This window comes from Rattus rattus, chromosome 1, assembly GCF_011064425.1.
Source record: "Rattus rattus isolate New Zealand chromosome 1, Rrattus_CSIRO_v1, whole genome shotgun sequence".
In the NCBI taxonomy this organism is placed as follows: domain Eukaryota; kingdom Metazoa; phylum Chordata; class Mammalia; order Rodentia; family Muridae; genus Rattus; species Rattus rattus.
In genome coordinates, this window is record NC_046154.1 from 16,177,943 (window position 1) to 16,193,749 (window position 15,807).

The window sequence follows — 15,807 nt, forward strand, 5'->3', positions numbered from 1 at the left end:
TCTCCTCGCTGGCTCCTCCTCCTTCCCCTTCTCTTCCCTGGCTCCTCCTCCTTCCCCTTCTCTTCACTGGCTCCTCCTTTCCCCTCTCCTCACTGGCTCCTCCTCTTCCCCCTCTCCTCGCTGGCTCCTCCTCCTTCCCCCTCTCCTCGCTGGCTCCTCCTCCTTTCCCCTCTCCTCCCTGGCTCCTCCTTTCCCCTCTCCTCCCCCTGGCTCCTCCTCTTCCCCCCCTCTCCCCTCTCCTCCCTCCCCTCCTCCTCCTCCTTCCCCCCTCTCCTCCCTGGCTCCTCCTCCTTCCCCCTCTCCTCGCTGGCTCCCCCTCCTTCCCCCTCTCTTCCCTGGCTCCTCCTTTCCCCTCTCCTCCCTGGCTCCTCCTCCCTCGTCGTTGCCACACTCTCTAGTCTAGAGAGTCAGCTAGGGTAGATCCTAGGGTCTAGCCTAGTCCACTCAGCCCTAGTTGGATCACATGTTCTTTGAACCGATCTCTGTAGTCAAGTCAGGGGATGTGACTGGCAAGTTGCTTAGTCCCTCCCATAAAATAGGGACGGGGAGATTGCCCAGAACCACCCCCGGACCCAGTGGTGTAGAGTGGGTCCTAGGAGGTGGCGCTCAGGACTCTGGGAGTGGTTCACTGAGATGCATTCCGCCCGCACGTTCAACACGCATCTTTTAATCCAGTTAGAACAGTCTAGAAAGAACTGAGGCCAGTGGGCCCAGCCAGGAACAGGACTCAGCCATGCTCCCTTCCTGGCCACAGATTCTAAGTGGGTCAGTGAGTCAGTGGGTCAGCTTTCCTAAGTGACTCTGTTTCCCTGAATGCTTTTCTCCTCGCTGGCTCTAAGAGTCTTCTGGGAAGCCCAGGATCCTTGACTAGGTTCTAGACTGGGTTAGGCTTCTGAGCAGGGGGCAGCCTTCCTTTGATGGGGACACTTCAGAACAGATCTCAGCAAGTTCCAGTTTAGAACCTACTCTCTGTTCCTCATGGGTTTGGTGTTCAGAAAGAGGAACGGCAGCTGTGGAAACATTGGGGTCACCAAGCTCCTAGCGCAGGTTGTCGCTTGCAAAGTGTCCTTGGTATTCTCAGAGAAAGGAGATGGAGACAGAGGCAGGACACGGGCATACGGGGTGAAGGGGCTGGGGTGAGGGGATAGACATAGAGAAGGAGAGAGAACACAGAGAGGAGAGGGAGTGGAAGCAGAGGGGGAGGGAGGCAGGAGAGAGAGGAAGGCTAAGGTCTAGAGCCTGGCCCTGTCCAGCGTGCCCTGAGCCTGGGTGACTCATCCAAGGGCTTCGTGGGAATAGGTGAGCCTTGTGCAGCAGACAACAGCACAGTTGCCGTCATCACCGAAGGACAAAGCACAGGGGAGACGCCTCATTACCAGTTCTGCGTCAGCTCCGCACCATATTGCCTCTCCCGCGGGGACGGGTCCTGACGGTCCTCCTGGGGGGAAGGCTCTTGGCTCTCCACTGAAGCAGCCAGACACTTCCGTGGCGTCCCAGATCTAAGGCACCTGCTGCAACCAGGTGTTGAGGCGGTTGAGGACGAAGGCTGCGAGGCAGCGTCCCACCCCTCCCCCGAGATCTCAGCCCTGGGGTGTGTAGACGGACCATAGTGTGTTGTGTGGAGTTCCCTCTATGCTTGTTTTTCCTCCCAGCCCCAAGCTCCCTGAATAACAACTCTGAGACTTAAATATATTTACAAATGCCTTGGCCAAGGTCTCTGGCTCGTTCTCTGACTAATTCACAGCTTAGTCATCCCATCATTCTATCCAAAGTTAGGCTGTGTGGCTGGCTACCTGGTCCCCGGTTACGTGCGACCGACCATCTTCCTCTGTGTCTGGGACCCAAATCCTCTTTCTCCAGCCTGTCTCCCCCACCCCCCAGCACCCTTTCTCTATCCCGGAACTTTCACCTCCCTATTTCCTGCCTAAGCCAATAGGCCAAGAACATTTTTACTGACAGGTGATTCTTCCAAACAGTGCTAGAGGCCCTCTCTACACTAGTGAGGATAGAATTGACTTGGGGCAGGGGAGGGGAGGATTCCTGGAGCTGGTCTGACTCTCGGTGACCCACCTCACACTTTCTTTCATGCCCCTGCACCCAGCACGGTGCACCCAGCATCCGCTGTGGGAGCTGCAGTCGTGTCTGGGGTGGGTAAGAAGGAGGAAAGGCCTGGTCCCTGCAGTGCCATCCTGTCAGTTCAGCAGCTCAGAGCCATGTCCCTGGCTCAGGAGATGTCACGTGTGGAAAGTCCTGGATGAGGATTCAGGAGGGCACTGAGATGGATCGTAGCGGTTCTAGAACTTACTGGAATCATTTACTAATACCGTGGACAGACAGACAGACAGACGACAGGATGGCAGGGCCTCTGAGGAGAGTTCAGGCCTCAGAACCAAGATTGAGAGCACAGCAGCTCTGAAGAGAGGAATCAAACCCTCCAACCACCATGGCAAAAGCGAGGTCCCGGGTCATATGCTCCTGAGGATGGGAAGGTTTCACAGCTCGGGCCTGCAGCCAGGCTCTCTGGTTCCCAGGAAGGAGGGGGGGACGGGGTGGGGAGCAGGGTGTGCAGCTTTGATGTGAACTCACTTCCCAGGAGAGTCCTCAGCCCCTGGCAGTCTGTTAGGTGCCTGTCGGTGTCTGTGAGAAGTGGGAGGCCTGCAAGTGCCCAGGCCTGATCCTCACATCCTATTTTTACAACATGACCTTGCCCGGCCTCAGCGTCATCCACACTGACTGCATTAGATGGGGGTCAGGAATCTCTTGGTGGAATGTGATGATGGCCTAGGGTCCCGAGGCAGGGTATTGTCCCAGACTTGAGGAACATTGCAAGGTTTCTCGGAGGGAGCGACTCGTGAGCTGGGTCTTAGGACAAGCAGTGCTGTATGAAAACATCACCTCCCCTGAGCCTCCCGTCTGTCCCACAGGTCTCCTGCCCGTGGGTGAGGGGCTCAGGACCTTGGCCAAATCCACAGTCACACCTGCCGTCCTCGCCCCCCACCATGCCCTTCCACCAGGGCGTCCGGTCAGCCTCGGTACAAAGAAGTTGGTCGCAGGGTTGTCCCAGACCCACCGTGGTCCCCCCATCTGCTCCTCACCAGCGGCCCATGAGTGCCAGTGGGAAGATGTTTTCCTTTATGATGAACCCAAAGTCTCCTGTCATCAAGCAAGGTACGTGCCAGGCTCTGGGGATGGTTTCAGGCGAGGGTTTAAAGCCATGAAGATGGTCGGCCTTGGTTTTCACTTTTCTCTGACTCTAACTATTTATAGACTATCACTAGTTGGTTAATGGTGGGCAGGTGAAAGGGCTAAATAGGGGAAGGGGCCTGCCACCAACTCTGACAACCTGAGTTCGATTCCCAGAACCCACAAGGTAGAAGGAAAGAACTGACTCCTGCAAGTTGTCTCTGGCCTTCTCAGAAATGTTATGTATGGGCCATAAGCACGTCCCCATGCAGGCACACACACACATGCACACAGAGTTAAAAATAAATGAAACATTAAAAAAAAAAGTTACTTAAATAAATAGAGAAAATGGGGGGGGTTAGTAGGGTGTTTGCCTAGTATACATACAGTCCTGGGTTTGCATAAAACCATATATGGTGGGGCACGATGGCGCACACCTTTAATCTCAGCACTCGAGAGGCAGAGGCAAGCGGTTCTCTGTGAGTTCGAAGCCAGGCTGGTCTACATACTGGGTTCCAGAATAGCCAGGGCTACACAAAACCACGTGTCAAGAAATAAAAAGAAAGAGGGAAGGAAGGAAGGAGGAAGAGAAAAAAGTTAAAGATAAACAAAACAAGGAGACATCCAGCTGTGCGATTCTAACCTCTGGATTCCTCCTTTGAGCTCCTGGGTTTGTCTCTGAGACTCTGCAGCAGAGCCCCCGTCCTCACCGCAGTTCCCTGCGCAGGGTGTGGGCGTGCACGTGTGCATGCGTGTTCATGGACATACAGTGTTCAGCAGGATCTACACGATTCTCTTTGGTGCACGAGCAGACATGTTGGCAACTGAAACCCCATTTGCCCACAGAGCTCTTGGGAAGTTGTAAAGTTGTTTGGTCACTACAGTGCCTGCGGGAAGAGAAGAGTGAGGCTTACCAGAGGAAGTCCTTTCCCGGAGGGAAGATCTGTCCGCTCTAGTTTAACTTAGCAATCTGCATCTTATGACCACCCACCCACAGCTTTGTAGTGTGGGGGTACACACAGCCTTTGGGCTGTTGTCCAGCTCCTACCCCAAACCATCCTGAAAAGTCTCCACGTGTTTGGGGATAGGACACTCTTGTCCATTCCTGTCCTCCTGGCCACAGTAGCCCTAGCAGCAGACCAGATGTCAATTCAGGCCGTGGGCACAGTCCCCAGGCTTCCTCCATGGCGGCTTGACCAAGGTTTCCTCCTTAGTTTTCTCAGCCTCCGCTCCATAGCCCCTGCGTGCGTCCCTGTTTCTTGGCTCTCTCCACTTCCTCCCCTGGCCTTTCGAGACCTTTCACCTAGTTACCCTCTGTCTTAGGTCTTATTGCTGTGAACAGACACCATGACCAATGTAAGTTTTATGAAGGACAACATCTAATTAGGGCTGGCTTATGGGTACAGAGGTTCAGTCCATTTTCATCAAGGCAGGAGCATGGCAGCATCCAGGCAGGCATGGTGCAGGAGGAGCTGAGTTCTACATCTTCACCCGAAGGAAGCCAGGAACAGACTCAGCATCCCAGGAGGAGCTAGGAGGAGGGTCCCCAAGCCCACCCCCACAGTGACACACTTCCTCCAACAAGGCCACACCTTCTAATAGTGCCACTCCCTGCGCCAAGCTTATGCAAACCATCGCACCTTCCTCCAGCACGAAAACTGTACTTAACCTGGGGACCATTGGGACGAGGAGGAGGCAAGTGGACGCTAGGGCTGGCACCACCATCATCAACTGAGCCATCCCATGCTCTGGAAGCAGCCTGTCGGCCCAACATGTAGACGCAAACATTTCCAAACATACAGAGTAGGTCCCACTGGGAAGGCTGAGGCTGGAGGATGGCAGCTTTGGTGCCTGCTTGAGCTACAGAGTGAGTTCCAGATCAGTCTGGTTAGCACGACGGGATCCTGCCTCCAAATGAAAGGCAGAAAGATCCTGGGCGTGTATCCCTGTGGGAGAACGAGTGCCTCTTGTGCGAGGGCCTCGGCTCCACCCTTGGTGCTGGCAAACAGAAATGACTTTGCAGAGAGCCTCCACCTAATTCTATCTGTAATATTCTGTTAAACTGTTTTATTTTATATTAGTTTATTTTATATGTTTGGGTGTTTTACCTGCATGAAAGTCTGCGCACCATGTGCATGCAGTACCCTCAGAGGCCAGAAGAGGGTGTTAGAGCCCCTGGAACTGAAGTTATAGACCATTGTGAACCACCATGTGGTTGCTGGGAATCGAACTCAGTTCTTCTGGAAGAGCAGCCAGGGCTCTTAACCGCTGAGCCATCTCTCCAGCCCCTTCTTACTTATTTTAAATCAAAGTGTCTTAGCCTTCATTAATGGAACCAATGTATATTATGCATTTCAAAGCACATTGTACGTATCCTCATGGACACCATAAACTAAAGTTTAATACACATACAGTAGGTATCAGTTGTTAATTATGTGATAAATTGTCCCCAAGCCCAACAGCCTGACAATGAAAACACACACACACGCACGCGCACGCACACACTGAATAAAGACTGTGTGTTGGGCTGTCTGTAGCCAGGGATTTGGGGTCACTCAACCCCATGCTGTGGCTCAGGATAGTCCCGAGATAGAAGTTATGGAGCTGTCCAGGACTGTGCATGCACATGCATGCAGTACCCACGGAGGACAGAAGAGGGCGTCAGACTATGGTCCCCTGAAGGCTTCACCGAGCCTGGCGATCAAATGACCAAAGAAACTCAGGGAAGAAAGGATTACTGGGCTTATACTTCCAGAAGGACAGAATCTGTCTTGGCCGGGAAGCACAGCCATCGGGTGTCCATCTGGTACACTTGTGCAGACGCTGTTGAAGTGCCAGGAATCAGACTCAGGGCCTCCTACCTCCTAGTCAAGTGCTTGATCTCCCAGGCCCAGCCCTAGCCTCAGCTCCATCCCCAGCCCCAGTCCCAGTCTCAGGCCAATTTACTTTCTTAAATTTAGACGAGGTTTCACTAAGTCACTTAGGCTGGCTTTGAAATTACTGTGCAGGGGCTGGGGATTTAGCTCAGTGGTAGGCGCTTACCTAGGAAGCTCAAGGCCCTGGGTTTGGTCCCCAGCTCTGAAAAAAAAGAACAAAAAAAAAAAAAAAAAAAAAAAAAAAATTACTGTGCAACCCTTAGGCTGATCTTAAACTTGTATTCTATCTCTGTTTCTGTCTGTCTGTCTGTCTGTCTCTCTCTGTGTGTGTCTGTCTGTCTGTCTGTCTGGTGTTTTTTTATTGAAAGTAGATTTTTTTCATACAGTAAGTGTATGCTGATTATGATTTTTCCCTTCCCAACTTCTCCCTGATCCGTCCTTCTTTTCCACCCATCTAGATCCATACCCCCCCCTCTCTGTCTCTCATCAGAATACAAACAGGCATCTAAAATAACAGTAATTAATAAGAATACAATAAAATAAAAACAAACCAGATTAGGACAAAACCAGATTAGGAGTGGGGAGTTTAAGAAAAATCACAAGAAACACATACACGCAGAATGTGCGCTATACCCACTCAGACACAGAAAGCCTATGAAAACAAAATTAAAAACTACAATATTTAACCAAAAGATCTATAAGGTTAAAAAGGAAAAAAAAAACTGCCCAGACAAAGCACTGGGAGACCAAACAAATCCTCCCAACCCATCTACTGCCGGGCGCAGGTCTCCCTTAGGTGTGGTCTGTATACCCACTGAGGCTCCGCTGGAGAAAACGCACTTCCCCTTTGCGGTCTCAGTCCCTTGGGTAGCTGGATTACAGATCTCTGTCCTTGTAGAGCAAAAAGCAGCGGCCTGAAGTGAATGGTTGGGGCCGTGTTCCAGTAAAATTTTATTTTTAACAGTTTGCTGCTTTGTTTGTTTTTGCAACAGAGTCTCAGTATGTAGCCCTGGCCGTCCCGGGACTCACTATGTAGACCGCGCTGGCTTCAGACTCACATGAATCTGTGGGCCTCTGCCTTCCGAGTGCTGGGGTTAGAGGTGTGCGCCCCCACACACACATAGCTCAGAGTGTTTCAAAGATTTGCTTATTTGATTTGATGTGTGAGGATGTCTTGCTCACATGTGTCCCTGTGCAGCACATGGGTGTCGCGGCTGTAGAACCAGAGGGTAAGGTGTCAGATATCCTGGAACTGAACTCGGAGATGGTTGTGAGCCACCATGTGGTTGATGGGAGTTGAACTCAGGACCTCAGGAAGAGCAGTCAGTGCTCTTAACCACTGAGCCATCTCTCTCTAGCCACACCCCCCTCAATTATTTTTAAAAGCATGAGGGAACCGAAGAGATGTGTCAGTAGGTAAGAGTGCTGGGTGCTCTTGCACAGGACTGAAGTTCAGTTCCCAGCACCCACATCAAAACCATCTATAACTCTGGCTCCTGAGGACACAATGTCTCAGGCCTCCACAGACATCTGCACTCACATACACCTACCCACGCGCAGACACACGCCTCATAGAGTTGAAAATAGTGAAACCACACATTTTCTCAAAGCATTCTGTGAGCATGGCGACTCGCGTCTGTGATCCCAGCACTCAGGAGGCTGAGGCCGGAGGATTGGCATGTGTTTAGGGCCAGCCTGGGCTACACAGTGCATTTCAGAGCCAGCACAACTCTATGTCTTTTTTTATTTAATCTCATAATAGCTCCCTGCGATAAGACTGTTCACGTCACTGAATTATTTATGTAGAAACCAAGGCAGAGGGAGGCTTAGAGCTCCCCTCCTGGTCGCCAGATCCTGGTGCAGCAGAGAAAGGCGCATCAGTGATCGGCAGGCCACAGAGCAGTGAGGAAGAGAGGTGAGCTGGCTGCTCTCCCAGCCAGTCCTTCCACAGCCATGTCGCTGCATACACACGGCTCTGAACTTTTTAAGTCGGAGAAACATCTGGGAACAGGACCTGGTGGATAAAGTGGCTGCAGCCAAAGCGTGAAGACCCGAGTTCAGGTCCCCAGAACCCGTGAAAAGCAGGGCAGCGTGCATATGTAATCACAGCCACGGGGCAGACAAGGGGATGGCCGGAGCTTCCGACAGTCATTATACCCAAAACCGTATGCTCTGTGTTCAGTGAGACCCTGACAAAAAGTAAGATGGTCAGTGAGGGAGGCGCACATGTGATGTCAGCCTCTGGCCTTGGCATGCACACGCACACACACACACGCACTCACACGCCTTCTCACAAGCATGTACATGGGAACACACAGGCATACATACAAACACAAGTTAAAAAACTAAAGGCTGGGCATGGTGACCCACGCCCTCAATCCCAGCACTTTGGAGTTAGAGACGGGTGGAACTCTGTGCGTTTGAGGCCAGCCTGGTCTTCATAGAGAATTCCAAGCCAGGGAGAGCTACATAGTGAGACTCAATTTAGTGATGATGATGATGGTGGTGGTGATGGTGATGTAGTATGACTTTTGAGGGAAAACCATGAGTAGCTCAGGGTGTGGGGACCTCCAAGCTGGGGAACACAGCACCCTGTTCTCTGTGGATGTCCTGCAGTGTGGGCCAGCGCCATGGAGATGTCAGAGCAAGGCTTGACCGAGGGCATCGCTGGGATAGTACCTCCCCCCGAGATCTTCGTGGACCAGGACCTAGGCCAGCAAGACAAGGTGAGGTGGGGCTGGGGGTCCACAGGGCACTAGCAGTCAGAGGCCACGGAACCTCGTCACCTCTCCTCTGTGTCCTACATCCAAGGGACCACTTACTCAATAGACGTGTCCTAGACAATAACAGCCTCACGGACGGTTCGTTGAGCACTTCCTGTGAGCCAGGCTGAGCCCCTAACTCGACCCTCATCAGCTCCTTTCATCTCTGAAGGCTTCAGAACATATCCCATCACCTCCACTTTACTGAGGAAGAAACTTCAGCTCAGAGAGGTTGGCTGGCGTGCCCAGGTTCGCACAGCGTAAAAAGTAGAACGGAATCGGCACCCAGGTCCGGTGCCTCTCTCCCCCACACCGGCTCAACCCCGAGTGATGGCACAGCGGTGGGGAAAATACACAACAGCTGTGGTCAGAGGAAAGGGGAGCTGAGGTAAAAGACAGGAGAGCCAAGGCGATGCTGTTAGAGACGTGGAGCAGAGGGGTCAGAGGCTGAACCCTAAAGGGATTGAGCACAGGCTACCCCAGACACTGACCACTCCCCATCCAGCCACAGCTTGAAAACAGAAAGGAGACCCTGAACAGGCAGTATGGCTCAGGGGCTAGCGTGCTTGCCCACCACGTGGTGCACGAGATCCTGGCTTTGGCCCCAAACACTGCATAAACCAGGCAGGTGACACACAGGCCTGTGATCCTGGCATTCCGAGGTGGAGGCAGGAGGATGAAAGGCTCAAGGTCATCCTGAGCTATATAGTAAGCTCAAGGCCAGCCTGGGCTACATGAGACCCAAACTACAGCCCAATAAATGCCTCACTTTCCTTACAGACTGAGGTCTGAGCCCAAGAAGTTCTTGCAGGAACACTGGGTCCTTTGACGCTCGGGATCACTGTCTTAAGAGTGTCGACGTTAGGGCCAGGAGGCAGTTCTGAGGTTGGTGTCCTTAGACCAGACCATGAGGTGCTGTGGTACGATGAGAAGCCACCTGTCTGTCACCCTGCAGCAAGTCACCCCAAACTGTAGTGGCTAAAACAGCCACCCGCCATTCCCTTGCCTCCATGACTTGACTTGGGACCTCTGCGGGTGCCTCACAACTTACACACAACTGCCATCAACTTGGAGTGCTGTGGTCTGATGCTCTCAGGTGTTAGCAGCCATAGGTTTCCCCCAGGTGAGGGAAATGGCAAGTCCCCTGCGTGTAGTCTGTCCCCAGCAGAGCAGCCCCCAGGTCCTCAGGGCAGACGCTACGGCATCTTGACAGCCTGCCCAGAGCTCACGCTGTACCATCTCTGCCAGCGTCCGTCCACTCCACTGGAGCCACAGGCTGGTGGACTTGGTGGACGGTAGAAATTGATACCACTCAGTGACAAAAGCCACCAAGTATTTGTCACGTTTGATCCGCCGCCATCGTGACTCCCACTAAGGTGGGAAGAAAATGAAAACCAAATCAGTTTTGCTCTTTTGAGCCTTTTACACCCTGATTTCCTGAGACACCTTCAAGGACAAGTGATAGCCAACGATAGCGGTGGAAAATGTTCACTGGCTAATCTTACTGGACGGTGAAAGGCTGTCAAGCTTCAGGCCTGGCTGCGTCCAGGATCTTCAGTGACGTCATTGGAATGTCCCTGTTGCCTGTTCTACTCCTTGTCTTTCTTGCAGTTTGACATTCCCCAGCAGGCTAAGCTCCCTGTGCTGGGCAGGATGGTTATGATCAAGCTCTCTATACTTAAAGTCCACAATCCAAAGAGAAGCGGGACCCATACCCTCACCCCAAATCCACACTCAGGGGCGCTGAGAAAACTCGGTTGGTCAGCCTGGGTCACAGGGACAGAAGCAGGAAGGACAGGAAGTGAGCTACTTGACTGACTCACTCCTACCCAAGCCACACAGAAGGAGCGATGACATTCCCTTAAGGGGGGCATAGAGACCAGGGACGGCACCAGAAAGACAGAAGCCATTGCAGGACACCGTACCTGAAGTGCAGAGCCCAGCACATGGAAGGTGCTCAGTAAATCTTTGTGGCACAAAAGCTAACCAGTTCTGTGTTGAGTGTGGAGGCCCCGAGTAGCTCACTTTGGATGAGGCACAGGAACACGCTGAGGATACGGAACAACAGAAACAGTGTCTGCTGGAAGAGCTATGACATAAACAGTCACAAAGACCCAGAGAAAGACACTTGGTGATGCCAGTGGGCTCCCTCATGCCTGCGACACCATCTGTTCCCCGGGCGTGCGGCTAGAATTCTGTTTTTCCAGTCTCTCCATCATTCTGAGAGGTTCAGGGTACCTTATCGGGCTTTGGAGAAACAAGTTTCTTTGGTTACTGTGTTTTCCTAGTGAGGAGCCGCATTGGGAACTCCGCCCACAGTTCCCCCACCTACCCCAGTGTTCACAAGCCGCCATGGCTGCATTCAGTGTTCTGTTTCCTGACTTCTTCCATGAGCACATTTTCATGGGGGCTTCCAGGGGGAAACAGAATTCCATAAGAGAAGAAAGAAAGAAATGACCCCTTCAGAATACATACAAACTATTGTTAATAACGCCCTTGTGATCGTCAGAATGCATTAGGATTGAATCCCATTCTAATTACCTGTGCTGGGTCCCCAACGTCCTGGACGTGGGCCTCGTAAGGGAATGCGCAGAATGTCTGCTGACATTCACGGAGGATTTACCACATGAAAAAAATTTTTTTCTGGGTAAAAAAAAAAAGTTTCTGCACCTGGGAGGCTCCATTATAAGCATCTTAGTACAGACAGGTGGTTCGAACCCAACTCTAGTCTCCCCAGAACCTTCCAAGAGATCCGGTGGTCAGCAGGTGTCTCCTCGCTCCCGCCTGCCCTCTCCCTGAGTGACACCCTGCTCCCCCCACAGGATAGAAACAGGCCTAGCTTACTATCCACACCCACTGCTACTAAGCCTCCCTCCTGTCCCCCACATAGGACGACATCATCCTGCTACTGGGGAGAGAGATTAACCGGCTCTCTGACTTTGAAATGGAGTCCAAATATAAAGACGCGGTGATCATGAACCTGCAGGCTGAGATTGCCGACCTAAGTCAAAGGTTGTCTGAGATGGCTGCAGTTGTTGCCGCCGCCAGGCAGAGCAACAGGTGCGACCCCCGGTTCCAGGACCTGGATGAAGGGGACGATCACAGGCAGAAGGAGATTGAGAGCATGAAGAGCCAGGTAGGACTTTGGGGACACGTTGATCAAAGCGTAGAGACACCACAATCAGAGTGGAGCCTGGGCCCAGGTGGGGGCAGCTGGAAGAGGGCATCTGGGGCATCACAGAGTGTACGGACAGAAGGCCATCAGGGGTCCAGTTTCCCAGTGTGGCATGTGCCGGGCCTTGGAGGATGTTCTTCAGCTCTGTCACAGTCCTCTGACACACCCCACAGAGAGACCGTGGGAGTCCCAGAGATGCGCAGGAGCTGCCTGGATCTTGCACAGCTCGCCGGAGGTGGCGGGCGCTGCAGACCGGCATCTGCCCTGCCCGCTTTCTCCCACACTCTCTCCCAGCTTCTCAGTCCTACCCCAGCATGGCCTCCTTGCCTTAATGACTGCCTGTCACACCCCTGGCCGCCCCAGCCAGAAAGAGCCACAGACAGTTAGCCCAGCTCCTCCAACTCCCAACTCCTCCTCAAGCCCTGAAGGTGGCAGCCGGCTTCATCATGGGCAGTGCCATCGAACGTAAACTCCTCGCTTGAAAGGCCTCCATTGACAGGCAGCTTCTGGAAACTAGATCCAAATTCCTGTTTCTAAAAACAGCAGTTGGGCCCAGGAGATGGCTCAGCTGTTAAAGTACTCGCTCCCCAAGTGCAAGGACCTGAGCTCGGTCCCCGTAAAAAAGCAAGGCTTGCAAAAGGGTTGGGGACTCACAAGGCCCCACCCCTGGATGAAGAGCTACAGGCACTCAGTGGCTGCTGTGGGCAGGAGAATCAGTCTTTTCCAGAGACGAACTCGCTGATAGGTTATCTAGTCCCAGGTGGTCAGCCCTGAACAGTCCCCTTAGCGTGCCTGTGAGCAACACCAAGTGGGGTCATCAGGATGCGTGTTCACGTGAATGTGCATGTATGTGTTTGTATGTATGTGTGTATTATGTGTATATGTATGTGTGTACGTACATGTTTGTGTATATATGTGTTTGTATGTATATATGTGTATGTGTACATGTATATGTGTGTATGTATGTGTATATGTGTGTATGTGTTTATGTGTGTGTATGTGTGTATATGTATGTGTGTATGTATGTTTGTGTATATATGTGTATGTGTACATGTATATGTGTATATGTATGTGTGTATGTGTGTATGTGTTTATGTGTGCATATGTGTGTATATGTATGTGTGTATGTATGTTTGTGTATATATGTGTTTGTGTGTATATATGTGTCCATGTATGTGTTTGTGTGTGTATATGTGTGTATGTGTGTATGTGTGTGTGTACATGTATATGTGTTTGTGTGTATGTATATGTGTGTATGTGTGTTTGGGTGTGTATGTGTGTATGTGTGAATGTATGTGTATGTGTTTGTGTGTGTATGTGTGTGTATGTGTGTGTATGTGTGTATGTATATGTGGGTGTGTATCTATATAACAATAATGTTTAGTATATATAATATAATGCATGTATGTGGCAATAATTAATCATATATAATATATATGTGTCTTGTGTAAAATGAAGAAGTCATAAATTTGAGAGGAAATGGGATATGGGAGGAGTCAAAGAGGAAGGGAGAGGTAGGGATGATATGAGTAGAAATTCCGAAAAACGTTTTCTAATGGAGACCATTTAAAATAGGCAAGGTGTGGTGGGCATACTTGTAATGCCAGCACTGGTCGGGTAGAGGCCTCAGGGCTTCTCAGCCAGCCAGTCTGTTGTCTATTCAAAGAGGCAAGCCAGGTCCCAGTGAAAAATCCTGTATCAAAGGAACATGGTTGATGGCTCCTGAAAAGTAAGGCATGGGTGTTTATTACAGCCAAAGAAATCAAACTAGGGCTGGGCGGTGATGACGTGCACCTTTAATCCCAGCACTCAGGAGGCAGAGGCAGGCAGATCTCTGGGATCAAAGTAAGCCTGGTCTACAGAGCGAGTTCCAGGACCAGAGAGAGAGAGGAGGGAGGGAGGGAGGGAGGGAGGGAGGGAGGGAGGGGGGAGGGGAGGGAGGGGAGGGAGGGACAGAGGAGAGACCAAGGACGACAGATACTCACCTGTCTTTGACTCCATGGCAGCAGGTCACAACTTGAGTTCAAGTAACTAGTAACATCTGGGAATGATTTTTTTTTCACTTCAGAACAATTTAGATACAACCGTGCTCACTTACTAAACATTCAGTTACAATTGAAAGGGGTGTTTTGTTTCAGTTTTTATTTGTGTGTGCATGTGAGTGAGTGTGTGTGTGTGTGTGTGTGTGTGTGTGTGTGTGTGTGTGTGTGTACACGCGCACTACAACAAACATGTGGAGTTCAAGGGACAGCAGGCCTGCCTGTGAGGTTCTATCTGGACAGGAAGACCCGCCCTCACTGTGGGCAGAACCATCCCCTATGCTGGTTTCCTGGACTGAATGGAAAGGAAAAAGCCAGCGTTCATTGCTCTCTGCTTCCTAACGGCAGATTGACCATATAACCAGCTGCCTCACTAGAGCTCCTGCTTCCAGCATGGACTGAGAGCCCCCCGCCCCCAAAAAAGCCCTCTCTTCCCAAAGCCATCATTGTCTGGTAGTTTGTCACGCGTGTCTGAACTCAAAGATGCGGCAGATTTAAATCCAAGCGGCTCTCGTTTCAGTCTCTAAACCATTTTATTGCCAGCAGAACCCTCGGGCGGAAGTATAATCTGTACGGCAGGTTGATTAATGGCTCTGGTTACTTTATGTGCTATCGAGGGTCCCCCGAAAGCATGTACCTAACGATTTGCTCTCAAAGCTTTTCCGTCCGCCACCATGCCACTAGAACACGCTCACCTCCTGCCTGAGCTAATTAGCGGGCGGTTATTACCTCTAGGCAATCATTCTTCCCAGCACTGTTAACTTCCTTATGATCCAATGCCCATTTTATTACACAGCCTAACCAGGCAATAAACATCCCGGGGTTTGCACCAACGACAGACAATCTGGATATTTATTTAGGTAATGAAGGCTGTGAAGAAGGCTGAAAACTGTTTGCAATTTGAGACCTTAGAGCGGGGTGCTTGATTGAAATTTTTCTGTCTGCGCAAGAAAGATTTAGGCTAGAAACTAGAAATGTTTGTTTTTATTTTGTTTTTGAACGTGTGTAGCATATGCCTGCACATGTGAGTGGGTGCGTGCACCTGTCCGTCTCGTTCCCCTGAGACAGGGTCTCTCTGTGAGCCTGAAGCTAGGCTGGCAGCCAGCAAGCCCTGGAGACCTCGCTGTCTCTGTCCCCAGTGGGGTGGGCTTACAGCCTTGTATGCTGACAATACTGTTTAGTTATGTGCGTGCTGGGATCCGAACTCAGATCTTAATGCTTGAGCAGCAAGCATTCCCAGCAAGCAGGGAAAGATGAGCTTTCTTCATCCAAATGTTCAGGCGTGTGGCTCCGAGGATGGTGAGAGGCACAGCCTGTGCACCCAACAGACACACACTCACACACATACACACTCACGCAAACACACATACACACTCTCACACAAAAACACACAAACACCACGCACACTCACACACACCCATACACACATATACACCTCTACACACATATACACTCAAACACACTCACACACACATGTACACTCACACACATACACACACTCACACAAAAACACACAAACACCACTCACACACGCACACTCACACACACCCATACACACATATACACCTCTACACACATATACATTCACACACACACATACACACACACTGGCATTTACCCTTCCTAGGTTTTATTTTCATTATTTAAAAGTTTTATTAGAAGATTTCAGTTTATATAATAAGAACCAGTGGAGTGGATTTAAATGTATATAATAAGAATTAACGGGGCTAGAGAGATGGCTCAGTGGTTAAGAGCATTGTCTGTTCTTCCAG

General features: G+C 51.1%; 1 protein-coding gene across 1 annotated transcript in view; it reads left to right on the forward strand.

Annotated features, from left to right (window-relative positions):
• Fhad1 (forkhead associated phosphopeptide binding domain 1) overlaps positions 1-15,807 on the forward strand; it is a 118,989-nt gene that overhangs the window by 23,660 nt on the left and 79,522 nt on the right. Inside the window, exons 4-6 of the mRNA XM_032895089.1 lie at positions 2,925-3,168; positions 8,676-8,785; positions 11,712-11,957. Coding sequence (XP_032750980.1) covers positions 2,925-3,168; positions 8,676-8,785; positions 11,712-11,957 — 600 coding nt within the window. The remainder of the gene's footprint in view (positions 1-2,924; positions 3,169-8,675; positions 8,786-11,711; positions 11,958-15,807) is intronic.